This window comes from Canis lupus, chromosome 3, assembly GCF_003254725.2.
Source record: "Canis lupus dingo isolate Sandy chromosome 3, ASM325472v2, whole genome shotgun sequence".
NCBI lineage: Eukaryota > Metazoa > Chordata > Mammalia > Carnivora > Canidae > Canis > Canis lupus.
The window spans coordinates 49,273,032-49,300,213 of NC_064245.1; the positions used below are offsets into that span (position 1 = coordinate 49,273,032).

A 27,182-nucleotide genomic window follows, 5' to 3' on the forward strand; every position below is an offset into this window, starting at 1 on the left:
AAAATAAAGCCCTGACACCTTATTTTTTCTGCAGGTCATAAAATGTACCCACAATTTAAAAAATCAGAGTAACTCCCCCAAGATGCTAAACCTTAAGAGAACATCCTTTCTTTTCGTCTGCTATAGTTTGCTCTCAAGTACTTTTTTTTTTTTAATAAATTTTTATTTATTTATGATAGTCACACAGAGAGAGAGAGAGAGAGAGGCAGAGACACAGGCAGAGGGAGAAGCAGGCTCCATGCACTGGGAGCCCGACATGGGATTTGATCCCGGGTCTCCAGGATCGCGCCCTGGGTCAAAGGCAGGCGCCAAACCGCTGCGCCACCCAGGGATCCCTGCTCTCAAGTACTTGATCATCAAGCCAAAAAAGTTTTTTAGCCTTTCAAGGATAAAAGTGATTATACTTATAGAATCCAAATCAGAAAACTATTATCGTTCATGCACAAGTATTGAAAATTATTATAATTTCGAACTGTGAAACAGCTTGCTATCACGTGCTTAGATACTTAAATAAATTATCACACGCAAATGGATTAAACAGTTGGCAATATTAGGTGTTCAGAATGTGAGCTGTTATTTTCCAAGGCACATAGCAGAATGCCTTGTGTCTTATAGACAACAATTTAATTTAATGAGTAAGTTATTAAAATTAAAGAACTAGTATTTTGACAATATCAAACATTCCTTAAGGTGTAGTTGTAAGATAGAAAGTGCATAGTTGTTTTTATATCTATATACATATATATTTATAGAATATACATATATAAATATATAATATATATATATTTTTTTTTACATAATGATTACCCCTCTCTCTGTACCTGTATATTTCCTATCTAGTATAATTGTTGGTGAAGAGAGCCAGTAGGGCATTTTCCCCCAGTGTTTTATTGAGAAGATGCTGAAACACAGGGAAGTTGGAAGAGCTATACAGTGAACACCCACCACCTCGATTCTACCATTACCTTATTATATTTGCTTTGTTACACACATGTGCATCTGTCCATCGTTTTTCTACACACCTGTCCATCTAATTGCTGAATTCGATTAACAATCCACTTTTACCCCCCAAATACTTAGAATTCATATGTGTACATAGTTTTTTATTTTTTATAAAATCTATACACCGTGAAATGCACGGTGTGAAGGCTACCATTCAGTGACTTTTCCCTCAGCTTTATTGAGTTATAATTGACAAAAATAGTACATATTCAAAGTGTACAAGATGATGCTTTGATAGACCTACATTGTGAAATGCTAACCACAATGAGACCAAAGTATCTATCACCTCCCAGTTACCTTTCTGAGGAGGCGGTAAGAACACTTGAGATTTACTTTCCTAGCAAATTTCATGTATACAGTACATTATTAGTAACTGTAGTCATCCTGCTGTATATCAGGTCTTCAGCATTTATTTGTCTCCTGAGGGTTTGTTCCTTTTAACATCTCCCCCTCTCCCCTACCCTCCATCCCCAGGAAGCACTGTTCTACTCTCTGTTATTATGAGTTACCATTTCTGAATTCCATAAAGAAGTGAGATCATGTAAAAGTTGTCTTTGCCTGGCTTATTTCACTTAACATGTTGCCCTCAAGGTCCATCCCTGTTGTTGTAAATGGTGGGATTTCCTTCTGTTTTTAACTCTGAATAATATTTTCTTTACCTGTTCAGCTGTTCATGGACACTTAAGATATTTTCATGTCTTGGCTACTTTGAATAATGCTGCTGTGAACATGGGAGTGCAGATACTTATTCAGGACAGTGGCTTTATTTCCTTTGGATATATACCTAGAAATGGGATATTGCTAGATTATATAGAGCAGTTCTAGTTTTAATTTTTTGAGAAATCTACATACTTTTTCCCATAATAGCTGCACCTCAGCGACTTTTAACAAGTTCATTCATCTTTGTAACCCAAACCCCCATTTGCATCAGGCTGTTACTTCACTTTGGAAAGTTTCCTTATGTCCCTTCTCTGTCTCCTCTCCAACTCCCTGGAGGCAATAACTGTTTAAATTTTTTCCTGTCACTGGTTAATTTTCCTTATTTCAGAGCTTCATAGGAATGGAATATAAATGTTCTTATTTCTCTTAGGTAGATGAAAGGAACTGATGAATCGTATGGTGGCTGTAGGTTTAGTCTTATAAAAAATTGCCAGACCTTTTCCCAAAGTGATTGTATCATTTTCCATTCTCACTAGCAATGTATGAGAGTTTTGGTTGCTCCATGTTCTTATCAACATGTATGATTGTTTTGTTTTGACTTTAGCATTTCTGGTGTGCATGTAGTGGTAGCTCATTTTGATTTGCATTTCCTTGACAACCAGCGATACTCTTAAAGACATTTCCATGTGTTTATTGGCCACTTGTGTATCTTCCTTTGTGTAATGTCTTGTTCATGTTTCTTGCCCATTAAAAGAAATTGGTTTGTCTTTTTGTTGAGAAGTAGGAATTGTGTATATGTATCCTGGATACCAGTCATTCGTTAGATTTATGTTTTGCAAATATTTTCTTTCAGTACATGGCTTCCCTATTTGCTTTCATGAATGTGTCTTGATATACTGAATGTTTAGAATTTTGGTGAAGTATAATTCATCCAGTTTTTATGGCCATTGCTATTACCTGTGTCCTCTTCTGCTACTGATTTGTCTGCCCCTAGTCAAGTTGTTTTCCTTTAGGACATTGATAATTTTAGCTTTTACATTTAGGACTGGAGTTGATCTTAATTTTTTAAAACATTTTATCATCACTTTAAGAAGAAGAAAAATAATCTGGCCTTTATCCCAGACCAGTTAAATTAGAATCTTATTATGTAACCTCACTGGACCTCAGTTGTTTCATGTATAAAATGAGAATAAGAATATCTACCAAAATCAGGGTTCCTGGGTGGCTCAGTGTCTGCCTTCAGCTCAGGTTATGATCCCAGGGTCCTGAGATTGAGTTCTGCATCAGACTCCCCACAGAGGGCCTACTTCTCCCTCTGCATCTCTGCCTCTCTCTCTCTCTCTCTCTCTCTCTCTCTCTCTCTGTCTCTCATGAATAAATAAATAAAATCTTTTTTAAAAAATCTACTAAATCAAATATTAAAAGAACAAACACATCTACATCACTTAGTGCAGAGCCTCCCATGTGGTGAATATCTAGTAAATAACCATTACTCACATTTATGGAATAGTCACATTGCATGTATGTCTAAGTAACAGTCATAATGGTGCCAGGGGATCAGTGTAACTAGTGCATTTGATTTACATGGAGTCAAAATCATATTTTTTTTAAATGTGCTAGTTAAGTTGATCCCGTGGCACCTTTTCTCCAGACAATCAGGACTAATATTCTAAGTCTCTGAAAGTCATTTAATTAGCAGACGTTTTAAGAGAAAAGAAGTCTCAAAGAAAGACCAGCACATAATTCAAAAACTATTAAGAATGGCTTCAAATATTAGGCATGGAACAGTCTCTTATGTGACAACAGCCAGAACTTTTCCCCCTTCTGATATATAAATGGAAAAACAGTATTCTCAAACCTGGTACTTTCTGTGATGAGTGTGGAGAATGATGAAAGTAATGGTTCTTCTAAGAACTAAAGCACTAATAAATTCAGGGACTGGAAGGAAATAAAAAAAAAAAAATCCAAACACTTAAAAACCCCACTTTTTTCCCCTCTATTCACTATTAAAATAGTAATTTGCAACAGCCTTTGGTAAGGTCTAGTATCTTTAGATCTAAAAGATCATCATCTTAGATAGACAAATTGAGAAAGTGGCTACATACCTAGGTATAGAAAGACTAGGACCATATTCCTAGTTTCTGGTCACACCCCTGACTGCTTTCTATTCTGCCAGGATAGTATAAAGACATGATAAAGCTGGGAAATTCTTTTGAGAGCACATAAGTCTTGGGGAAAAAGTAATTTAGAGCGTTCTTTTAGATTTGATCTAGCATTAAAGAAAAACCATTTGCCTCAATACTTAGAAATGAAGACTTACGTCAGTTACTGAATTTGTCTTGTTTTTCCCTTTTTCAAGTAATAACCACAAGCTCATAATAAGAATTGAATACAATAAAGGGGCACCTGGTTGGCTCAGTGGTTGAGCATCTGCCTTTGGCTCAGGGCGTGATCCTGGGGTCCTGGGATTGAGTCCGGCATCGGGCTCCCTGTAGGGAACCTGCCTCTCCCTCTGCCTGTGTCTGCCTCTCTCTGTGTGTTTCTTATGAATAAATAAATCTTTAAAAAATAAGGTACAATTAAAAAAAAAACTTGAGCGTAATATTAGTGTGAGCTTCATTCTTACTAGGAGTGCAAGGACTAAAGAACTCAGGTATTTACTGTGAAAACTCCCTGATTATTTAGTTTTTAGGGGCTTAGTTTGGCTTATCAGAGTTAAAAGTACACAGATGTTCTAGCACACACCGGGATCAACACTGTTGAGGATATATGCTAGACAGAGTTATCCTTTTTTAAAGTGTGTACAAACAGGCCACCAATAATTTTCCCAGCTTGTTTTAATGTCTTACTAGAAGATAGATGCTTATTACACATGCGAGTTAATCCCCACTAATTTAAAAAGAATGGTTGATGATTTTAATTTGAAATAATACCTACCCTATTTTAGAATCTAGTTGGTTAAAACATTGTTTTACTTTACAATGTGACCCAGTGGAGGGAACACAGAACTTCAAGATCTTGTCCTTGCAGGAATTTTTTTTTAGGTTTTTTCATTTGGGATGCCTGGGTGGCTCAGCAGTTGAGCATCTGCCCCCCGCCCCCGCCATGAATAAATAAATAAAATCTTTAAAAATATATATTTATTCATTGGGGGTGGGGGCAGAGCATGAGCAGGTGGAGGGGCAGAGGGAGAGGAAGAAGCAGACTCTCTTCCCCCACCCCCCCCCCCGCCCCACTCTGGGCGGGGAACCTGACACAGGGCTCCATCCCAGGACCCTGGGATCATGACCTGAGCCCAAGGCAGACCCTTAACGGACTAAGCCACCTAGGCACCCTCCGCCCCTTGCAGGAATTTTTTAAAAGATGATGAGGGGGAACAGAACAGGGCAGTTGTAGTTGAAATCTGCCTGAGTTCACATCTTGTTCTTGCTGTTCACCACCTGTGTATTGGGAAGGACTGAGAACCAGTCTGGGTCCTAGTGACCCCCACATCTCCCTATTAGTCTCATCCTTTACCATCATTTTCAGATCAAATAAATGAGGAAACCAGGATGCCACAGAGTGAATAAAGCTCATATGAGCTGGAAGAGAATGCTTTTGAAGTGTTACTGTAAATATTTGAAAATACTCTCCTTCTTGAATAGGTCTTATTTTCTTTTCTTTTTTTTTTTTTTTTTTTTTTTTTTAGGTCTTATTTTCTATTCCAAAGCTAAAAGTCTCATTAGTTCTCATAATTATTAAAAGCTTTCTCAAAGAACTGTAAGTTTCTTCACTCTTAATTAAATTAAAACTTTGATTAGACTGGAAAGAAGGAAAAATAAACCACAGAATGCCTTTCCCTAGTCCCTGCTCCCTGTCCTAGAACACAATAAAGATGTTAAGAGTTCAGTGCCCAAATTCAAGAGTGTGATCATGCATCTTCTAGACACTTCTATGTATCTTCCAGATAAATTCATCTTCTGAGCATCAGGATGCTCATCTTTCCCTCACCTATCCAATTATGTGCTCTGGTGTTTGTGGAAACAGAGAATGTCAGGGCTACTGGGATCAAAATGTACTTTTCTCTTAGGCTCCAGAGTTTGACCAGGGAAAGAGCATCATCACTTACTAAAGACTCCGTTGCCAGGACTGATTATTTTATGTTCTATTTGGCTTGATAACACTGCCAATTCCCAGTGAAATGAATAGATTTCTTCCATGTAGGCATTCATGGCCCAGAATGTGGGCTTTCATGGCAGATTTTAGATTGGGTTATAAGCTATTCTGCATTTTTCAAAAGGCCTCTTAAAATAATTACAGACTTGCTTTTGGACTATTAACTTCAGAACATTATGGCAGCCAAGCAGTCAACCGTGTTTTTAGTTAAAGCTTGTGGGAAAAATTAAACCTAATAGGATATGAATTTAGAGTTTTCACACAGTAGAAAGCCTGGGTACATAAGTTCTCTTTGTTTCAGTTGGTGGTATTGGCCTGTGCAACCAACCTGAACCTGAGTTGGATGCTTTTCCGCTGTAAGAAAGGAATGGTCTGTGTACCTCTAATAAGAGGGTAGAAAGAGCACAGACCTAGACCACACCTTCATCAGGGGCTATTTGAATCCAACTGTGACCATGCTTTCAAAAAGGAAACACCTGTTTGATGCCAATTGGGGTCTTGCCCATCCTACCCACTGTGCAGCCACCAGGAAGCCACTCTTGGTTCGGGAATTATGACGCCTTGCCATTTTCAGCTGTGCATATTTTCTCTCCATGACAGCCCGAGGAAGAGCAGTTGGTCTGTGATATCACTGGATCCAGTTCTTCCACTGACGACACAGCTTCCTTGGATCGACATTCTTCTCATGGCAGTGATGTATCCCTCCCCCAGATTTCAAATTTGAACAGGTCCAGAGATCAGCAGTGTCTTGACGGCTTCTACAGCCATGGGGTGGGAGCTGAGGGTCGAGAGAGCGAGGGTGAAGCTGCCGGCTCAGGTGAGATGGAGGAGGAGGAGATGGACAGCATCACCGAGGTGCCTGCGAACTGCTCTGTACTGAGGAGCTCCATGCGCTCGCTGTCCCCTTTCCGGAGGCACAGCTGGGGTCCTGGGAAGAACGCGGCCAGTGATGCTGAAATGAACCAGCGCAGGTGAGGTGGACCTGGCGGGGGCTGTTGGTTTCATTTCTCAGTGTCTGCTTGCTTCTGATGCTGTGACTTGGTGTTATTGTGGTTAAAAAAAAAAAAAAAATTTAGGAGACACCGTGGTATGGAAAAAAGCAGATGGGCTTTGGGATCAGGAAAACCTGTGTTCAAACCCCAGCTCTGTTAACTCATTATATAGATATATTTGCATGGGCAAGTTACTTGACTCCTCTGGGCTTTAATTTTCTCATCTGGAAAATACCTGCCTTTCAGAATATTTATAATAATTCTAAATACTGCAAGTGAAGTAGGTCTGTTACATGGTGGGTATTTAATGCTTACAGTCATTTGTTAATAAAATTCATAGATTAAAAACTTGTGGAGGGAATAGTGTCCTGTCAATTTCAGATTAAAAACTAAACATGAAATGTTAGTCTTAATACTATCTGTTTTCAACGTGCTTCCTGAGAATTGCTGTCCATTTCTAATGCAGAAAGTTTTGACAGAGTTGAAATGATTATTTAATCATAAAAGAGCAAAAGAATCCTTCAGTATCATTGAATGGTTGATATTTTTCCACATATCCTCCAGTTGTTAGGGACGTGTTTACACGTGACCCAGTCTCAGCCGTTCAGTTTGGAAGCAGGCTATCAGAGGGTAGTGTGGAGTTGCCTTCTGACCAGAGGCTGCTTACACGAATTTAAGCAGACGGTTTTCACTCCAGCAAACAAATGCCATGATGCCTGCTGTATGTATAGTTGTGCCTACTCCAGAGCTACTTTCTTGAGGAGGAAAAGCTAAGGGAGCAGGCTGACTGTTGTTTTAAAACAGGTGGTGTGATAAACCTCACCTGGGACGGTTAGGGCTTTTTTTTTTTTTTTTTTTTTAATTCCTCTACTTCCTTAAACATGGCTCAGATTTCAAAACTATAGGTACGTGTTATCTGCTGACATTCACTCGTTTATTCTTTTATTCAGCCAGAATATATTGAGCACCCACTACATGCCAGACATTTCTAGGTTCTAGAGACACAGGTGAATGAGCCAGAGTCCCCACCTTCATGGAGCTCCCAGCAATACTTTACACTTTCCTCATGTGCTACTCCTCTTGGACGTGTTTAATAACACAGTATCCCATCTGATTTTCCAGTCCAAATGCTGAGTCAGGTGGCATTGTCTGCATTTGTGCAGATAAGACTGCTGCCAATAGTTGATATCACTTACCGAGTGAGGTCAGTAGAATCTAGGTTTCTGGTCTCCTAGTTAAGTGCCTTTTCTGTGATTCCATATTATTCTTTGGTAGAGTGCAGGATACTATTTTTAAAATCTATCTCCTGGATAGTTTTTATGTACATTTGAAAGCATAAATTATATAAACAGTTTTTTTTAGCCTTCCTTCCCAGCTTTTTCACGCTGTACTTTTAAAAAAAAAAACATTCATACTAGTTAAAAAAATAAGTAAATAAGGATGTGGGGAATGATCCCTATAGGTGGAATTCTTTTCCTGAGTCAAGAGTAGCCTCTTGACAGGACATTCTGTCAAAGATGATAACGGCATCAAGAAATGAGAGTTTATAAATGCAATCCATTTTTCTTTATAACCCACTATGGATCCTGTCACTGTGACTTTGATTTCAGAGTTGTCTGTGACTATGGATCTTCTAGCCCAGATGAGGAAATTAAAGCTCAAACTGAATGATTTGCCCAAGATTACATGGTGCTCTTAAGACAATGAAGACTAGAACCCTTTCACTTAATTATTCATATTTGCAACCTGTGTAATATCATGGCATCTCCTGTTTGAGTCTAGCACTGGCCATCCCTCTCACCACTGCCCCAATGCCTCTGGAGATGGTGGATGGACTGGAATTATTGGTTTAGCTAATGCTTAATCTGCATATAATGTAACCTGAGTTTTAAAGCCTTAAGAAATTCTTTTAAAGCTTTGAATGTTAAAATCCTTTTACTTGTATGAGTTAATAAACCTCATTCCTTGTCATCTGATTACTACCTCTTTGGAGCAAGGAGGGAGCAGAGTGATCCTCCCCAGAAATTGTCAGGCTGCCAGGCCTTTTTGGTTCTCCTGTGTTTCTAACTCCACATTCTTTCATTCCTGCCTTCCTGTACTGTTTCTCTGTATCTCTGTGGCCTGAGTCTCCCCCTTTGTGATGTCTGTATGCTTCATGCATTTGTGTTCATTGTGTTTCATCTCAACACTGACCTCTTCCACCATTCATTTTCAGTTCATTGCGAGTTCTTGGGGATGTTGTCAGGAGACCTCCCATTCATAGGAGAAGGTACAGAGTTCACTAACTTGATGGACTAACTGTGTTGCCTCTGAGCTTATACTAACAAGCATCTCATTTTGCTTAAGCCATGATTAAACATGATGATTATTTTTAAAATGCCACATCTGCTTCAAGCAAATAAAATATAGGTATTTATTAATTTCTGATGTTCATTTGCATATGAAATGGTTTCATGAATCTGAAGTTTTCTATTTTTATCTTTAAAAAAATTTTGTTAATGTTTTTTCTGTCTTGTACTTACTGGTGTTCAGATATCACTGTGATAACTCTCCCTAGGAGAATTCAAAGTCACATTGATTGTGCCTGAGGGACCCTGGGGAGTACTATTTCTTCCTCCTCCCCCACCCTCAGAAAAGGGGGAAGGAAAAAAAAATTGTGTGCTGGCACACAGGCCCTAACACATTTTCAACACATCTAGGCCCACTGACCACTCCATTGTTGATGCAGTCATTTCTGAAAACAAGGCACGTTAGCTTATCTCACAGTCTGAATTCCTTAATTATTTTTTGTCAGGTAACATTTTGAAACTAGAAATTAGTAATTTATAAGCTGAATAGTCCTTTCTAGCCAAAAAGTGCCAATTTGCTTTTCAGATACTGAGTTTTACTCTGCTTGTTCAGAAGTCATTATTAGTGACCTTTCCTTCCATTATTTGGGGGGGGGGGGGTGCAGGGGATGGAAATTCAGAAATCCAGAAATGGTGGTGGAATTACACATAGCTTGTCATATTGGGAGACATTTGTGAAGAGGTATTTTCAGTTCTGAGCTGAAGCCCTTCCTTGGGAAGCTGGCACATAGTAATCCTCCCGGCTTTGTCTTTTTCCAGTGGGTACTTCCTATAATGCCTGATTTCAGACACAAAATTGAGTTTGAATACAAATACTCTCGTGAATCTCAGGTAATCATGGATCAGCTGAGTTGTTCTCCCAGGAGAACACGTTGTTAAGTGCCCCTTTCAGAAGAATCTGAGACCTTTAGAGATTTGTTTGGCTCTCTGTTAAAGCCTTCAGTGTGAACTTATTAAAAGTGTGCATGTGTTGACAGTGGAAGATGACAAGTTGCTGGATACAGTCTCAGCGTACAGATCAAGCTTCACGATAGAGCTAGGTACCGTCTCACCCTTAGTCATTTTTCTGCAGGAAGAATGTGAAGTATAATTTAAAATTTTATATGAAGCCTTAGCTAGTAAAGTTGAAACATTCCCACAAGTGTTAACAGGTGGGGAGCAGAATATTTGTTTTTTAAAAATCTAGAATTTCCGAACTCTCAAAGTAAGGTCAAAGAACCATTAAATGTCACCTCCACTAATTGAGGAACTGAGGAAATTTAGGAGGCTCTCAAAAAAAACCCTACAAACCACTCTTATGATCCGAGTTCTCTGTTAAGAAGGAAGGGCAGGTCTGCTGCTGCTTGAGCACCACCTGCAGCTTCCTTCCTGGAGCCTCAGGATGGTTGTCATATCCCTCCTTCTGTCTCCTGTCTCTCAGCATTCTCATTATCCTAAATTTCACCCTGCTCTCTCACAGCATTATCACTTTCTGAGAGTAGAGGGATGTTTAAATCTGTAGAAGGAGATTTATTTTTTTAATGATAATTTGGTAATGTATATTCAGTTGCTGATTAACATGTGTTTTTAAGAAGTTGGGTGTTTTTTTAATTTTTATTAACAGTTTGGAGATTCACAATGAAGTTAATAATTTCAGAGAATGGACTTCTTAGTCTTGTGCATGTTTGTAACTTATATCGAGGCTTGCTTCCCTTGCACAAGCAAATTATAAATCAGTCTGATTTCGTTTATCAGACTAGAGATGTGTCTTAGATGCATATTTCTCCTTTCTGCTTCTGCCCTTGTGAGCTTTGTGCTCTTAATTTAACCTGATTTTAAGTGTTTTACTCTTGAAATTATTTTTAAGTGATATTAAAGATGTATTTTTAGAACATTCATAGGGCTAGCTCTTCTGTTTATTCTCCCGCCATTTTCCTTGTGTCTTTTCATCTGTCAGAAACCCCCACTTATCAACAAAGCAAAGTTATTAGGTATATTCAGAGTATTCAAAGGGTTTTGGGGTCTGCACATCTTCCCATTTGCAAGATTCCAGAGGGAGCTGAGTGGGTGTTACTCTTATCCCCTTCTGAAAACAAAAATACATCACTTAGATTTTTAAGGCCCCAAATGGTAGTGGTGTATTTTTTGACTGGTTTTTTATTTGTCCGTCAAAAATCCTGACTTGATGCAGCAACCTTCACAGAGTACATGATATTTTGATTTTTTTGTTTGTTTGTTTTTAGTTATATTTACATGGTATTTCCAACCCTAGATTTTCTATCCCTCCTGCTTAAGGGTAAATACCAGTGCCAAGATAATCAAAGTAGATGATTAAATGGAGTGTTTTTTTTTTTTTTTTCATCTTGGAAAGATGGATGCAAACCTAAAATTAAGACAGTTCTCACTCAGTACCATAGAATTCCTTTTCTTTTGAAAAAAAAATACGTGCTTTCATTATCATTAAAATATAAGGAAATGTGACTAGTGTGACATGGCATATCTTCATCACAAGAACTTAGTGAGTAGGGTTTAAAGATGGGTGTGAGTGTTGATAGGATATCCTTATTAGGAAAGACTCAGGAGACCTCCGGCTTAGATGGACCCTAACTGGAAACATGTGAAGAAAACTCATGACCCATTGATCCTACCCCAGTGTAATTTGTCATTGTCCCTTTTAGTCAAAGGTGAGTTTAGTGTAGTTAAGGATTATCACCGTGGCCACAGAGGTCTGAGAGTAGTGTGGCAGAGCGTACAGAGGGACTGTCTCTAGTAATGGGGATGCCTCTGGACAATACCTGAGGAGGGAGCACTCTTGGTTCAGAGCTGTTACCCTGTGGCAAACTCACATAATCATTTCCAGCACATTGTCTAGATGGGTATGAGTAGAGCAGTTTTAAGTTTCTGTCGTTTTTGTTCTAGCCTTTTTCTAAATTCTAAATGTTATGTTCCTTTTTTTGATGATCAAATAAATCCATCTGTCTGTAACTATGGCTTTTCTTTTCAAACCCAATAACCCCATTGCTGTTTCCTCTTTTCTCCCTCCATTTCTGTTTCTGCCTTTGATGTCATCCCCAGTATGAGCTGGTGTCCCTCTGGTGTGCAATACTCTGCTGCCCTGAGTGCTGACTTTAATTACAGAAGGTATGGTATTGTTACATGTCCAGCCCCCAAAGGGGGAATCATAAAATATGGCACCTGGGCTTTTGGCTGGGAGCTTGCTTCTGTGTGGCTCAAATGCATATGGCATCCTGCTTTGTGAGCACTGTGTTGAGTTGCCTCTGCTATGGGTATCACTAATCCATTTGAAGGGGTACGGACTAGGAGGTGGATGGTGTACCCTGATGCATCCTATTTGTCTCAAGTGGCTGGAGATTTGGTGTTTTCTGCACAGACTTGTATCTATGGTATAAAGTAGATCATGTCTTTGCTTGGTTTTGGTTTGTCCTAATTTCCAGAACCTGGGGATTCCCACATCCTGAGGAAAACAGTGACAGAAGCAAGGCAGCTAATAAGATGCACTTATTTCTGTTTTGTTTCCAAATCCCCCAATCTCTTTAGATTTCCAAAATCACAGATTCCTCATTGTTTCATATTCTTCTCTTAGCTAAGCAGCCAGATTTAATTACTAAAACACTTTTAGGATTAAGTTTTGTGGGTAATGATAGACTGGTTTTTCTCAGGCTTTACAGACAATTCACAATAGAAACTGAATTTCTTCTTCACTTAGCCTGTCTCCCTGGTATTGAAAATGAGTTTCACAGAGACATATTTACTTAACATTTAATCATGATTTCTATTGTCATATTGAAATAAGAAAAACAAAATCCATTGTTTAAATTACCCACTAGAGAAAAATAGAAGCATATGGTTTCAGTTCATAATAAGTAATTTATGAAATAAAAAAAGCAAATACAAGCCCTCTGGATTGGCACACATGGATTATTTGTAAGAACTAACTGTACAGTTTGAGCAGAGATAACTGAATAGCTTCAGTTTACCTTCAAATGCATTTCCAGCTGCTTGTAACTAAGAACGTGGTCTGCTACAGCTATATTTTGCAATCTTGCTTATTTTAAAGAAGTTCTCACTGCAACTGCAACAGATGTGGATTATTCTGGCTAGTGCCCCAAGGCGGAGAGATGCTAACTACTCTTTGTAGTCTCCTGTTTGCAAAAAACAAACAACCAACAACAACAACAACAACAAAAAAAAGCTTTTTCACTCTGCAGACCACAGAATCTTTATTCCAGGCATCCCATGCCCTAAGTTTGCCCCCCTTTTCTTGGTCAATATCAAAACCAAAAGATTAAAACTCTTAGACTTAGTAGCTTTTCAGCATTTCATTCTTTAAGGCGGCCTATGCATCTGTCTGCAGTTGACGGTTCTCCGGGAACCTGTAAAGCAATTGTTGTCCAACCAGATGTACAGATGATACTGCTCATAAGTAACACTTGGGTTTCTGGAGTAGACACGTACCTGTGAAATTATAAAGGTCAGCTAGACTGTAGTTGAATGTAAAGTTGTAAAGATCCACTTAACTGACTCAAGGGCAAGTCTGAGTCTCCGTGTTTATCTTCTGAAAGTTACTTATGCATCTTTTTTCTCCATGCCATTTAATTCTTTGGTATTGGCTGAGCTCAGACTTTGGCAAAGATTAATTACGTCAGGTCAAGGAAAACCACCCATAAATAAAAGATCAGTAAGATACTACGGTCTTATCCATATGGTGTATTGAAAAAAAAAATCTTGAGAAAATGACCTTAGATGGCCAACATTTGAACAAGTTGAATGAGATAAGAAAATCTCAGTGCAGTGTTCTTTCTCGGCGTACCAACACCTGTTGGGGGGTAAAGATAGTTGGCACTCATTTGTGCCTTGCCCTTGTCGATAACTTTGCTAGATGACATAGAAATGATATATCAGCAGGGAGATACACCCAGAGCAGTTTCGTGTCCTCCTTCCTTTCTGAGATTCAGAAATAGAATGAATTAACTCCTTTACTCTGTGTTCAGTTTCAGCCTAGAAGGCTTGACAGGAGGAGCTGGTGTCGGAAACAAGCCATCTTCATCCCTAGATGTAAACTCCATAAACACCAAAGAACTCAGACACCCTTTCAATGGTGAAGAAAGGGGTGACTCTTTGGTGTCACTTTCAGAAGAGGATCTGGAATCAGGCCAGAGAGAACATAGGATGCTTGATCAGCAGGTAAGGCTAAAGTGGATATATGCTGGCTGCTGATGTGGAAAAATTTATGCTTCCCTACATGTGTCCTCACATGAGGAACAAAAAAAGCAAGACTTAGATTAATAGAAGTCTAGTAGCTGTGATTGCTTACCCATTATACCATATACTCAGTCTAGCACAAAGCAAGTTTTTAGCACTTAACACTAATTCAAGAATACCTTTAATCTGCACTGATTTAAATATTCCATCAAAGCAGACGTTTTTAAATAAGGAAAGTACCCAGGATGTGTAATTGAATTTTTCCTTCTTATCTGAGGACTTCTTTTATCATCCCAATAGTAAAATGAGTCTTGAAGTTGTTACATAAAATTACCTAATTTTTCAAAACCCTATCCCTTCCTGGGGAAAAAAATCTTTGTCTTCTCACATTGCCTAGAAAATGGCTGTTTTTTCATCTCTGCTTCCCATCACTGTCAGAATTTTCAGAAAACATCTGTACTCCCTCCCCACTGATGATCTCTTCATGCCTGCCCTTGGCACTCACCTGGAACTCCCTACTGGAGGGCCTGGTCTTCTCTCAGCCAGTCAGGTGACTTTCCCAGTGCTCACCCTCGAGGGCCTTTCTGTCACTCACCACCAGGTACAGGGAGTTTGCCGTGAGAACTAGAATCATAAGCTTTTAGACCCTCCCACCCTGGGCTCCTGGTACTTTATCTTCCACTTGGGCCCAGAGAACTTTCACTTGATTTCTGGGAGGATTCTGTGATACACATGCAAATGAAACATTTCTAATTAAACAGACAACAAAGTTAAACACCTGTGTTTGAGTAGATGACTGGAGTTTTAGGTAGAAATAGAAGGAACCGTATCTAATTAAGCTAACAAAAATGTCAAAACAGCCTGTTAACTTGAGTTGGTGACAGGATTTTATGTAGACATTTAATGTTCTGTTACACCCCATTACGTAGCAGTGATATGATCGAATAGAAATTGGACACTGGGGGGTTACCTTAATAATGAATGTATTACTTACATGAAGGTCCAAGAGAATTTTGGCCGGACGAAAATCAGTTTGAAGGCACAAAGGAATTCTGCCACTTCTCCCCCTTCCCCATCTCCCATGTCTTCTGAGCCTGACACTTTAGAAAGGGTTAAGAAAAATAGCAAGAAGATGGAGAATAGGGGCACCTGGCTGCCTCTTGATCTCAGGGTTGAGAGTTCAAGCCCTGTGATTAGAGATGACTAAAAAATAAAAATAAATTTTAAAAAAAATGGAGAATATATTTATTGAAGCAAATGATTTAAATTTATTCAACCTAATGGTAACAGAAAAAGAGAGTGAAAAATAAAAACAATTCTTTCATAGCTTGCCAAGTGCATCTTTGGTAAGTGAGGAGTCTGAAGAATAAACCACATTTCATGTGTATAGAATCCTTTGGAAGTCCATTGTAAGACCAGGCAAAATACCAAAGTTGTGGGTTTGTGAACAGAATCTTAGACTTAGAGCCAATATATCCCTTCAGATTCCACATAAGGCCTTGTGTGTGAGAACTTCATGCCCATTTGAAGCACTTGCCGAAGGCCTCACAACTGGCCGTTGGCTGGACAACGTTAACCTCAGAATTCTTGGCTGCTACTCTCACTGCTTTTCTCCACATTTTTGAAGTTGGAGAGTTTTAATGAGGAAATGGGAACATTTTAATTTTCTTAATATTGTTATGTAAAACCTTTTCTGAAACATATTTCTAGGAATTGGACAGCGGACCCTGTCTGTTAATAAGTGGTATCAGTTACTGCTGAAGCCTTTCTAAAATGGCTTTTCTGATTTAGTCTTTCTAGATGAAGTTGCTGACATTTTCGTGCTTTCCTGTGCTCATTAGCCTTTCTGGAACTCTCTGCTCACCCACAGTTTTTATCTTGTGTGCAGCCTCAGAGTGGGTCTTTGAGCTGCTGGTATCTCTGATCTGGACAAGTCGCCAGCAGCCAGCTTCCTGCTAAAGCTCTCTGCCTTTCACTGAGCTCATTTTTCAGACCTCACGGTTGTATATGAAACATAGCAACTGTTTGCCTCAGACTCCATGGTTACACATGGAACAAGCTTTAAATAATCAGAAGTCTTTGGCACACTGGAGTTGAATTCATGGTAGTAACAGATTTTCAATGCTTCCTTTTGAGCATGTGCAGATATTAGCCTACTGTTAAGGGGGTGGTTCATGCCAAGTAAAGTCAGCTAACAACTTGAAATGGCCGTCTCAGAACAGAAGGAGAGGGAGCCCCTCACCACCAGCAGTATGCCAGTACACACTGGTGGACTATTCTCCTAGGGGCATTATTACAGGAGCTTCTGCAGCTGGTTGCGTTACATGGCTGCTGTGAATTTACTAAAGGCAGTAAATTACCAATTTCAGCCCCCCTCATGTTCATGTAGAAGCAGTCTGATCTTAGAAAAGAAAAGGAAAGATTTAGAATTCTTCCCAGATGAATGGCTGCCTGGCTCTTGATCTTAAAACCTTTTACTTGCCGCTTTGTTTCCAACTCATTAAGATCAGAATAATACTATTGGTATCTCCTATACCTCTAGAAAGGATATTTAGATTTTTGAAGAACAAGAGCAATACTATATGTGTGTTGGTATTTCCAGTGAAGTTATTTTTATCTAATTATGCATTCAGCAGATGTTTACTAAGTATGTACTAGTAAACATTATTAGGTATTATGACAGATATGAAACCACTGTACAGGATGGGCACTCCATTATTCCATCTTACAGATAAGAAAACTAAGGCTCAAAGCTAAGTAACTCCTCTGAAGTTAAACAGCTGTTAAGTAGCAGGGGCAAACTTGCATCCAGTGTATCTGCCTATAGAGCCTGTGCTGTTACCCCTCCCATGAACTGCCGCCTTTTCTTAGGTTGGACTGGAAGGTAAAGTTTTGTGCTTATCTAGAAATAATAAGATGTATTCAGAACCTGTTCTTCAATTTTTTAAAATTTTTTGTACTTCCCAGGCATGTCACAGATCTAAACAACAGGGATTCAATTACTGTACATCAGCCATTTCTTCTCCATTAACAAAATCCATCTCATTAATGACAATCAGCCATCCAGGGTTGGACCGTGAGTATATTACCTCTTTTGTTTTAAATTAAATATTTTTTATTTTTTTAAATTAAATATTTTTTAAACACTTTGTCATTCTTCTTACTTTAAGACTCTGTAATATTACCTTCCAAAATTCGCCTGCCACTTCTCCTGAGTGGCTCATTTAAATGGAAAAGGTGATATACAGTTTAGTTTGGGGATCTTCCTCCTTTTGCTAAAAATTGCTTTAGTACATTAAATGCATTATAGTCTTGGGCCTAAACCTGACACAGATTTTAGAAAATTTTTTATTTTGAAGTAATTCCAGACTTTAAGAATAGTTACAAAGAATTACCATATATTCTTCATTTGGAGTCCCAGATGTTAAACGTTTGATATATCTTCTCAAAATCATAACTTTTTATCAATCGCTCTTCCTCTATCACTTCCTTTAAAGTATTTTTCTGAGGCACCTGGGTGGCTCCGTCAGTTAAGCATCTGCCTTTGGCTCAAGTTTTAATCTTTAATCTTTAATCTTTAATCTTAAGATCCTGGGATCGAGTCCTGCCCCACATCAGGCTCCCACAGCTGCTGCTCCACAGCAGGCTCAGTAAGGAGTCTGCTTCTCCCTGTCCCTCTGCTGCTCCCCACCACTCGTTCTTTCTCTCTCCTTCTCAAGTCTTTTTTTTTTTTTTAAGTGTTTTTCTGAAACACTGGAGAGTAAGCTACAAACACAATGAGGTTATATCTGAAGATATTCTCATCTATTATCCACATTTTAACCGATATTAATTTCCTGAAATCTTCAAAAATGTCCAGATCATGAAGGAAAGACTGAGATACATTTTTAGTTGGTTAAGCCTGTACCAAAAGGATTACATCTGCAAATATGAATGGAGCTATATGCAGGTTTAGGACCCATTAGACCCATTAGGTAGATGTCTGGCATCCGTTAAGCACAGGGCCTTTGCAAATAAAAGATGCTCAGAAACATATTTGAATTGGATCTAAATGTTTGCCATGGAAAGATAGCTTGTTCTTTGAGAAACCCCACCTTTTTATTTTAGTTTTAAAATCTTGGTTGTTATTTTAGTTTTAAAATCTTGGTTGGTATGTTTTTTTTTCCACGAGTACAGTTTGAGATCATGACATAAAGATTTAGACATTCATTTAGATTAGATTGTCCCCATTATTTGCTGAAAGTCCATGTATTCAAGCAGGCTGAGGCAGAGGGAATAAATAAACTCTCCTGGTGTTTCTGATGCTTCTTCAGTGTCCCCTGATATAACTCATCTTAAAAGAGTTGGGGACAGAAGTAGCTGCCCTACATTAGGGAGGTGTTCTATCTCAGTTCAAGACTTACTGCAGGCGTCATCTTTTTAACTTCCACTGTAGAATTAAGACATGAGAGTTAATTGTTACCCTTGTCCTCATTTTCATGACCAGTACTTCAGATCTGGCCTGTTTGACTATAAAGATGTGCCTACTAATGACATAGTCTCAAAGATGATGATCCCACAGAACTACAACTGGAATAGCTTTTCCTGTTTTTGTTTGGATTTTGGTTTTGTTTCAGTTTGGCTTTGAAATAGAGGTTTTGCTGGTATAGAATGAAAATCATTATAACAAAATAGTTAATAATGGATTTGATAATCCTGGAGTACTAGAGTTCATTAGCCACAGATAGAAAAGCACTCTGAAGTGAGACATTTCAGCTCTGTGTTAGCCTCCTTCCATGACTAGTGAATGTGGTGTCATAGTGGAGAGTCTACTCCCATAGCAACAGATAACAACACCAACAGAATGTGTCCCACAGAGGGAGCTTTTTCCTATATTTTGTGACACTCTCTTGCCTCGTGCATGAAACACTTCATTAATTTTTCCTCCAAAAAGCAAGATGGTTTTTGACTATTTTCAGTTGCTAGCCAAACACTATAAATAATGCAGCTAACTCCCAGAAAACACTGTCCTAGAGTGCCAGGAGTTCTGGCACATAGAGCTTTTCCTCCTGTTGCTGGGAAATTTTCTGGTCCACTCGCTGAGAGGACTGAAATGAGTTAGCAGACTGTTGTCAACAGTAGAGCTCTAAGCAAGAGTTTAATCCTTTGATCAGAAGAGGGTACCCTCATTGTGACTTATGTTGCACATTTTGTGCACATTTGAATGATTAGGTCATAAATTAGTTAGCCTCACACTTTCCCTGAGTTAGCTGTAATTGGAGGGTTAATCAACTCTAATGATACTGCTTATCCTTAGTTCCTCCCCATGTACAATTAATTTTCCCAAGTGTATTTTTTTTATTCTGCTCTAGAAACATAAATTTTTTCACAGATGTAAAAGTCCTGGCAGTTGAACAGAAGGCTAAACCTGGTGTCCCATGTGCTGTGCCTTTAAGCATCAGGATCACTGGCCTGATCCTCAATTTGCCACAGACTTAAATTTTCCATTCCAAATCACTTAAATACTCTGCATGATTCATCTCTGATCATGATCTTCCTAGCTGAAAGAATCGTAATTAAAATCTACACAGCAATTTTTAAAGCTTAAAGTATTCAGTACACTTAAAATGTTTTAATTGATGTTTTACTGTAAGCACACATTTGGTGGCTATGTGACCTTGGGCTAAATAGTGAAATCCTTTCTGTTACTTGATTAAACAGGGATAATAATGTTGGTAAGGCTTAAAAGTGCATTTACATAAAATCCTTAGTGTATTTCCTGGCTTACAGTCAGCAGTTGTTTCTGTTACAGAGTGAGTTCATTGATTTCACTAGGCACTGGTGCCTAGAACAGTGCCAGAGTCTGTCTCTGACTGGAGTTTAAATGTTAAAGGAGAACACCATGCCTCATTGTCTTTAAGTGGTTGTGTCTTAGGAGTACACTTTTCTAGGAACAAAATACTTTCTAAAATCTACCTATTTCACTACTTCCAGCCTCTACCTGTGCTATGTCTTCTTCCTTCAAAAAAATTAGCTGCCTCTACCACAGTATTTCATAGCTGTTAACAGTTGGGCATTTCTGAAAATACATGTCTCCTGAGCCTCTTGTCTGGAATGTCTCATTGGGTCATTTTCTAGAAGAGAAACTCAATGTTATTTCTAAGGTGGGATCACTTTTTGAAATCCATTCATGCAGAGGAAAATACTGAGTAAAGGTGGTGACTAATGGATTTCTGTGTCATTTTTGGGGGTGGAAAGTAGGCGACAGCTTACTTGGGAACCACAATAGGTGGGGAGCTGTCCTCACTCACATGTCTTGGCTGTGCTGCCTCAGTGGGAACATGATGAATGCATCTTGCCAGCTCATTTTTAGGGAATCAGAATAGCATTGCAGCTTCCTGCATCATGTGGGGAAATGCTGGAAGGATTGCCCTCAGAGAAACTGCTCCCAGAGATGGGTTTGTCCTTATTTCTTCTTCTTGCATCAGAGAGGATGGAGTGGAGACTCTCAGCTTGCCAGCAGACATGGATGGTTTCTTGATAGAACTTAAGAATAAACATTGTTTTTGCACATACAGCATAATTCCATTATTACAGGTGATCCCTTTCCAAGAGTATATTTTAAAACATCTCATTGCTTCTACTCAGAAGATGCTCACAAACAGAGAAAGTGCTTGATTGATTGTATCCCTGGAAGGGCCCTAACCACATTAGTGGCAGTGATGTTAAAAGGACAGTATACCCATTAGATAGATTTCAGAGGCTTTTAATGAGAAATCATTTTGCCTTCAGTTTTCTGAGTGTGTTATCACAAAGAACAAATATGTTCCATATATGTTGAGGATACTCCTTAGATACTCATACAAATAGGTTTCTCCGTATGATCCATGAAATTGTGACAAAAGGGGGGGTGCTTTTATATTTTGTGTAATAAGAAAGCTCATTTTCATTTCCTGAATTTGCTTCACATTTCGAAGTAACTTTAGAAAGCACATGAAGAGGATGCCTTACTTTTTATACTAGGTGGTCACTGCCAAAAAACCCAGTGTACATGTATTCGTGTCAGTAGTTCTTTGATCTGTCACGTGACGTGGCTGCTGACAGACATCACTTAGTATTTATGTGGAACATTCAGTTGGTATGGGGTTTTTTCATTTCATTTAGGACACTGAGCTTTTAGAGGGAAATTCATTTATTAATGTGTTTATTCAGCAAGCATTTGAGTTACTCTTTGCCGGGCACCAGGCTAGACAGTGGTAGGAGAGGGATGAGCTTATAGATACAGTTTCTTCACCACATTCCCTCCACAAGAGAACAGGTGTGTGTAATATGAAGTGATAAATAAAGCAAGTGAAAGAAACATTGGGCTTTACAGGAACATCCAGCAGAGACAGCTTTACTAGGGAGAAGTAATCTCAAAGTTGACACTAAAAGGAGACTGGGAATTCAGTAAGTGAGTTAATTTAGGTGTGCCACCAAGGTATCATGGTTCCGCTCCAGACCACCGCCATGAAGCAGGTATCTGAATAAAGCAAGGCAGATGAATTACTAGGTTTCCCAGTGCATATAAAAGATACATTTACACTATGTTCTAGTCAAGTATGCAATAGCATGATGTCTAAAAAAACAGTGCACATATTTTAAATAAAAAATCCCTTACTGCTAAAAAAAAATGCTAACCATCTCCTGAGCTTTTGGTGAATTATATATAATCTTTTTGTTGGTAGAGAATCTTACCTTCAGATTTGGTGGCTACTGAAGGTTGGGTGGCTGTGGCAGTATCTCAGAACAGTACAACAGTGAGGTTTGCCAAATATATTGATTCTTCCTATCATGAACAATTTCTCTGTAGCATGCAATGCTGTCTTAATAGCATTTTACCCACAGTAGGATTTCTTATTCTACCAAGTAGGTGTTTGTTGGATGAATTATTTAAGCTGTATTAGAATTCTGCGTATTCAGAAATAAAGATGAAAATGTAAACAAATATGTTGTTCCCCTAGACAGCCTTTCCTGCAATCAAACAGACTAGTGACATTATTCCATTCAGCATAATTTGAGGTGCCTTTCACTCTGTCCTGGAACAGTCTGCTGTGCTAACATCTTCTGTTAACCCACTTTCTCAGCCCAGCCAAGGATGCAGCCGGCAAGGCGGGTCTCCTTCTCCGTCCACATCTCTCCACATCTCCTTAAGTCTAAAACTCTTTTTTCTCTTGGCTCTTCTTACTCCAGTGATGATGAGGAGGAGTTGCATAGTAAGTAAGCAACTGTAGTGTCCATGACTGCTCTCCAAAGGGTCTGACCAGTGCTGCAAGTGCTATTGGCTTCATACTAAGACATTATTTAGCCCCTTGCACGCCACCATTTCTAAATTATGTGTCTTCATGCTTCACTTTAAAAATTAATCTGGATGAAACAGTTTTTGTCCTCTGTATACCACCTGCACTGGTTGATCCGGGGGCCTGATTCCAGGGCACAGGGATGTGTTCCTATCCCACCTGGTAGCTTTTGTACTACTGAGCACTAATTTCACAAAGCTTTCTATTTGATCATGTAAATTTCATTTTTTCCTTGGTTTGCCCTTTTTTTTTTTCTTTTCTTTTTCTTTTTCTTTTTCTTTTTTTTTTTTTTTTTTTTTTGGTCTCATGGGACATCTGGATATCCACCTGTGGTATTTAAAAGCTAATGTTAAGCTTTTTTTCTTCTCACTTTTCAGACATGTCTTTAAAAATACCTTTCCCTTGGGGCACCTCACTGGCAAGAGCGTGTGACTTTTGATCTTGGGATTAGGAGTTCAAGCCCCAAGTTGGACATAGAGATTACTTTAAAAACAAGAAAGAAAGAAAGAAATACCTTTCCTTTGAGATTATAGCCCATGAAATAGGGGATGAGAGTTACAGATTTATTTCCTCCCTTCCTACCTTCTCTCCTTTGCAACTTTTATTTTTCAATAGTTTTCCTACGGTATGGATTTAGGATTAGTGTATTCTCATTTGATAATGCCTAGTTTTAAAACTTTATAAAGTATCAGTTTTAATAAGCTAGGAAAGGAAAGGAATTCTCTCCCCTCCCCATGAAAATTGCGGGTTTCAATTATGCAAGATTTCTGGAATATTTCAGGATTGCTGCTTTTAATGGAAAAAAACCATTTCTACAATAAAGGTAAATAATGAGTTGTTTTAATATAACCAGATGAGTCTCAGAGAATTACAGTATTCATATAATTGAACACCCTAATTCCTACCACTTGCTGACCCTATACATTTCAGTAGTATTTGTTTATTTAAATATTAAAATTTTATAATTTTATAATTAAGCAATTTAAGCTCAGAGTGACATCTTTGCATTGTTCTTACAGTACCTTACATACAGTAACACGAAGTACCTTAAATACAGTAACACAAAGTTTAGTCAGTTTCTCTTAAAATTTCTCTCTTATTACATTTAGTGCTTTTTTCACAATTAAAAGATGTTTGGTAAGTAGGCACAGCATGAGATCTTTATACTGGTTGTAATAGGGAAGTTGCGAAAGTCTACTTAAAACTTTGAGTGTTCAGAAATTCTCAAGCCTATTTCAGTTGAAAATATTTGTGATACACCCAGGGAAATAGGTCCACATATGGCAACTACAACAAAGGTCCCAGTGGCATTCCTTCTACCACTAATATAAAATTATTGATGTAAAACAGCACTGGTTATACAGTTCACCCAACATGATGGAATCATAAAAGTTGTAGAAGCTTGAAGAGATCTTTGAACCAAGTATCTAGCATTCCTCAAAATATGTTACTTAAACTCACAAATACCAGTGAGCATCAGGGAGGTAGAAGAGAGAGGAAAAAAAGAAAGGTTTGGTTTGGTTCATGGCCACATAAATTTAGGAAACTCCAGTTAAGCTGGTTTCAGAGGCTAATGTGTACATTGTGAATTTCCAAGGCAGCATGTTCAATGAGCTGTTTCCCAAAGTTATTAGCTAGATAACCACAAAATGTGCCTGACTATGCACAACACCTCACAAGACTAGTATTCCATGAAACATACTTTGGAAAATATTGACCATGTCCATCCAGTAGTTCTGACCCTGGAATATTATAGTATATTAGGTCTGCAGGTTATTTCAGGACTTTAAGAAAAGCCTAGTTGAAATATGCTGTTGACCTGCAATAGTACTTTGCAGGCCAACATCAGTGACAGATTTCTGTGCTTTTGTCTATGATTGTACCAGAGAAGTAACATTGGTTATTTCATACTATTAGGTTCTCTGAAGACTTAATGACACTTTAGGAATCTGAGATGTATTGGTGAATTAATCAGTTTTCAGAACCACATCTAGGAAGTCACAGCAAATGAATTAAAATTTTTTCAGCAGTAAAAATGTTAGAAATCCTTGTAAGAGTCATAGATTCTCCTAGTACTTAATCACATATTTGTTCAGTTTTTAATTTATTCAACAGAAATGTACTGGGAGCTTGTTCTTGGCTGGGCACTTTGCTGGTTGGTATTTTTCCTCATTGTGGATTTTAGTTTCTCCTTGTTCATCTTACTAGGGTGCTAACTTTCTAGGTGATTGCTTTACTATACATCAGAGTCCTGGGAGCATGAGAGAATTTAATGCTGCTTCTATCATGCAAGGTCCCTTGGATGGAAAAGATTTTAAAGCCACTGATCCTAAACTACACTTGGTTCTTTAAGTAAATTAAAGCATCTGAGGTTAAACTGCTGACAATTTCACACCTGACAAGAGGATCGTACAGATCGTACAGAAACTCGGACAGATCCCAGATTAACTCTTATTCGGTTCATCTTTCTCAACTGGCTGTTACTACCACATATTATAAGTGAAATAGAAGAACCCAAGCTGGTAAGAGGAAGAACCATAGAAAGAAGACTTAGAACACTTGTTGGCTATTTACTTAGTATTAGCTACCATTTTGAATTTCTGTTCAGAATCTAGAACAGGTTGGACATTTAAGAGTTTTAAATGCTGGGAATCTGGTAGTGGAACATCTTCAAATCTTTATCAAACTAAAATTTGACTCACAGTAATCTCAGATCCTTGAAACCCACCTGAAGGAAGAAGTGTGTGTCCCATTCACATTATAACAACATTGGTACTCGACAGCTCTTGTCTACCTGGAGTTATGCACAGAAAGTATTTCTATACCTGATCCCCTAAAATTGGAAACCATTTCTTGAGACCCACTGATCTAAGTTCTGAAGTAACTCAAACTTTATTAACATGTTGTAGATAAAATAATGTAGTGTTCCTTCTGATTGCTCCACTTGCTGCCCTGCTGTCTGACCTGGCCTTACTTCTAACGACCTGTTTCACTTTATGGTTTGATAGTCATGGAAGAAGGAAGAATGCATCTGCCCTGCACATTGTCAGTGTCAGCCTGGCAAAGACCTTACCATGTGTTTTAACTCCCTCGTCTCACAGATGAGGAAATGAAATCCAGAGATCTCACCCCAAATTAGTAATAAGACAAGGAACTTAGAAGCCAGCTCTGATGCTCTTCTCTTGTCCACTAATCCATTTCCAAGAATGCTCACGAAAATATTAGATTTACAATAGCTAGATCTTTTGGTATGGAAACTTATGAAAGCAAAATGAACAGCATATAGAATATATTTAATTTTCGATTTTATGTTCTTCCTTGATGTCATCTCAGAAAGATGGCCTTTGGAAATGGAGCATTGGCAAGAACAGGAATTAAACATGTCTCGTGTGTTTGATCATGGAGAAGAACATGTTGGTTTGGGGTTTGCTCACTAGCTTGGATCCTGGATTAAATTTTTTGTCAGGGAGAATTCACTCCTGTTACTGCCTGTTTCCAATTCCAATGTTAAGGGTTTTGAGTTGAATCTTTCCTTCTTCCAAACTCTTAGTTAGGAGGAGAAGGCACCACACACGGCTTTCAGATGCTTTCTGCTCTACGTGTGTCATTGTAAACATTTTAAACCTCTTCTCTGTCAGCCAGGCACAATCCTTTGGTTCCAACATTTTCTCTACCTTTTTTTTTTTCTTCCAGATTCTCGGCCTTTCCACAGCACCAGTGCCAATCTGACTGAGAGGTACCGCCCATTTATTTTGTTACTCCTTTCCCTGAGACGAAATGAAGGAAATCCAAAATGTCTTAGGACATTTAACTAACCTAAGAAGTGAATTCAGCTCATTGGAATCCTACTTCCTTGAGTGATAAATTTGGAATAGTGGCTACAAGTGGTTTGTAAAAAAGGCCTATCCTTTTTGAATTATGTCTTCAAGAACTTTTTACTTTTGTTTTCTCTCCTGATGATAAACGTTTGCATTTATTCAGTAGAGGAAACACTTGTATTTGACTTTATGAACTTTTGTACTCTGTTTATAGAAATTATTAGTCCCTAAGGGCTGACAGCATTTTGTTTGTGCATGTGCAGTGCTGCTACTTTAGTCATTGTAAGCTTTAAAATAAAGTCATTTTCTTCTACCTGTACAGATATATATTACACAGCTCTGTCCAAAGTAAGTGAATTGGTTCTTTAGTTGACAATAGGCAGAAGATTGATACTTTGACTCATTGTTTATTTTTATGTTCCTCTTGTCATGCTTATGGGGTTCTAAAATATTCTTAATGTAAGCATATAGGGTTTTGATTGTTGCACTACACTTCAAGCTATTCTCCTTTTCACAAAGGCTTTAGAGTGACTCAGTGATCCAGAACTGTATGAATGCTTCTCTTTGCATTTCTGGGTCCTAGTTTATTTATCCTTTGTCCTCTAGAGCAGTGCTTCTCACACCATTTCCCCTTTATCATAATAACAGATGGCTTTATTTTGTAAACAGTACTTTATATATAAACAG

At 38.4% G+C, this 27,182-nt stretch overlaps 1 protein-coding gene across 16 annotated transcripts in view; it reads left to right on the forward strand.

The window, feature by feature from the left end:
- Positions 1 to 27,182, forward strand: part of AKAP13 (A-kinase anchoring protein 13) — a 321,113-nt gene that overhangs the window by 235,333 nt on the left and 58,598 nt on the right. For 6 of the 16 annotated variants that reach the window (XR_003132759.3, XM_025438509.3, XM_025438510.3 and 3 more), the window contains 7 exons: positions 6,418 to 6,788; positions 9,025 to 9,078; positions 12,212 to 12,277; positions 14,149 to 14,341; positions 17,327 to 17,435; positions 22,465 to 22,593; positions 26,371 to 26,413. Coding sequence is in view for 15 of the 16 variants with exons in the window: in XM_025438509.3 (XP_025294294.1) it covers positions 6,418 to 6,788; positions 9,025 to 9,078; positions 12,212 to 12,277; positions 14,149 to 14,341; positions 17,327 to 17,435; positions 22,465 to 22,593; positions 26,371 to 26,413 (965 nt within the window). In the remaining variant the exon portion in view is untranslated. The remainder of the gene's footprint in view (positions 1 to 6,417; positions 6,789 to 9,024; positions 9,079 to 12,211; positions 12,278 to 14,148; positions 14,342 to 17,326; positions 17,436 to 22,464; positions 22,594 to 26,370; positions 26,414 to 27,182) is intronic. The other 10 variants (XM_035714807.2, XM_035714808.2, XM_025438518.3 and 7 more) reach the window with 7 other exon arrangements.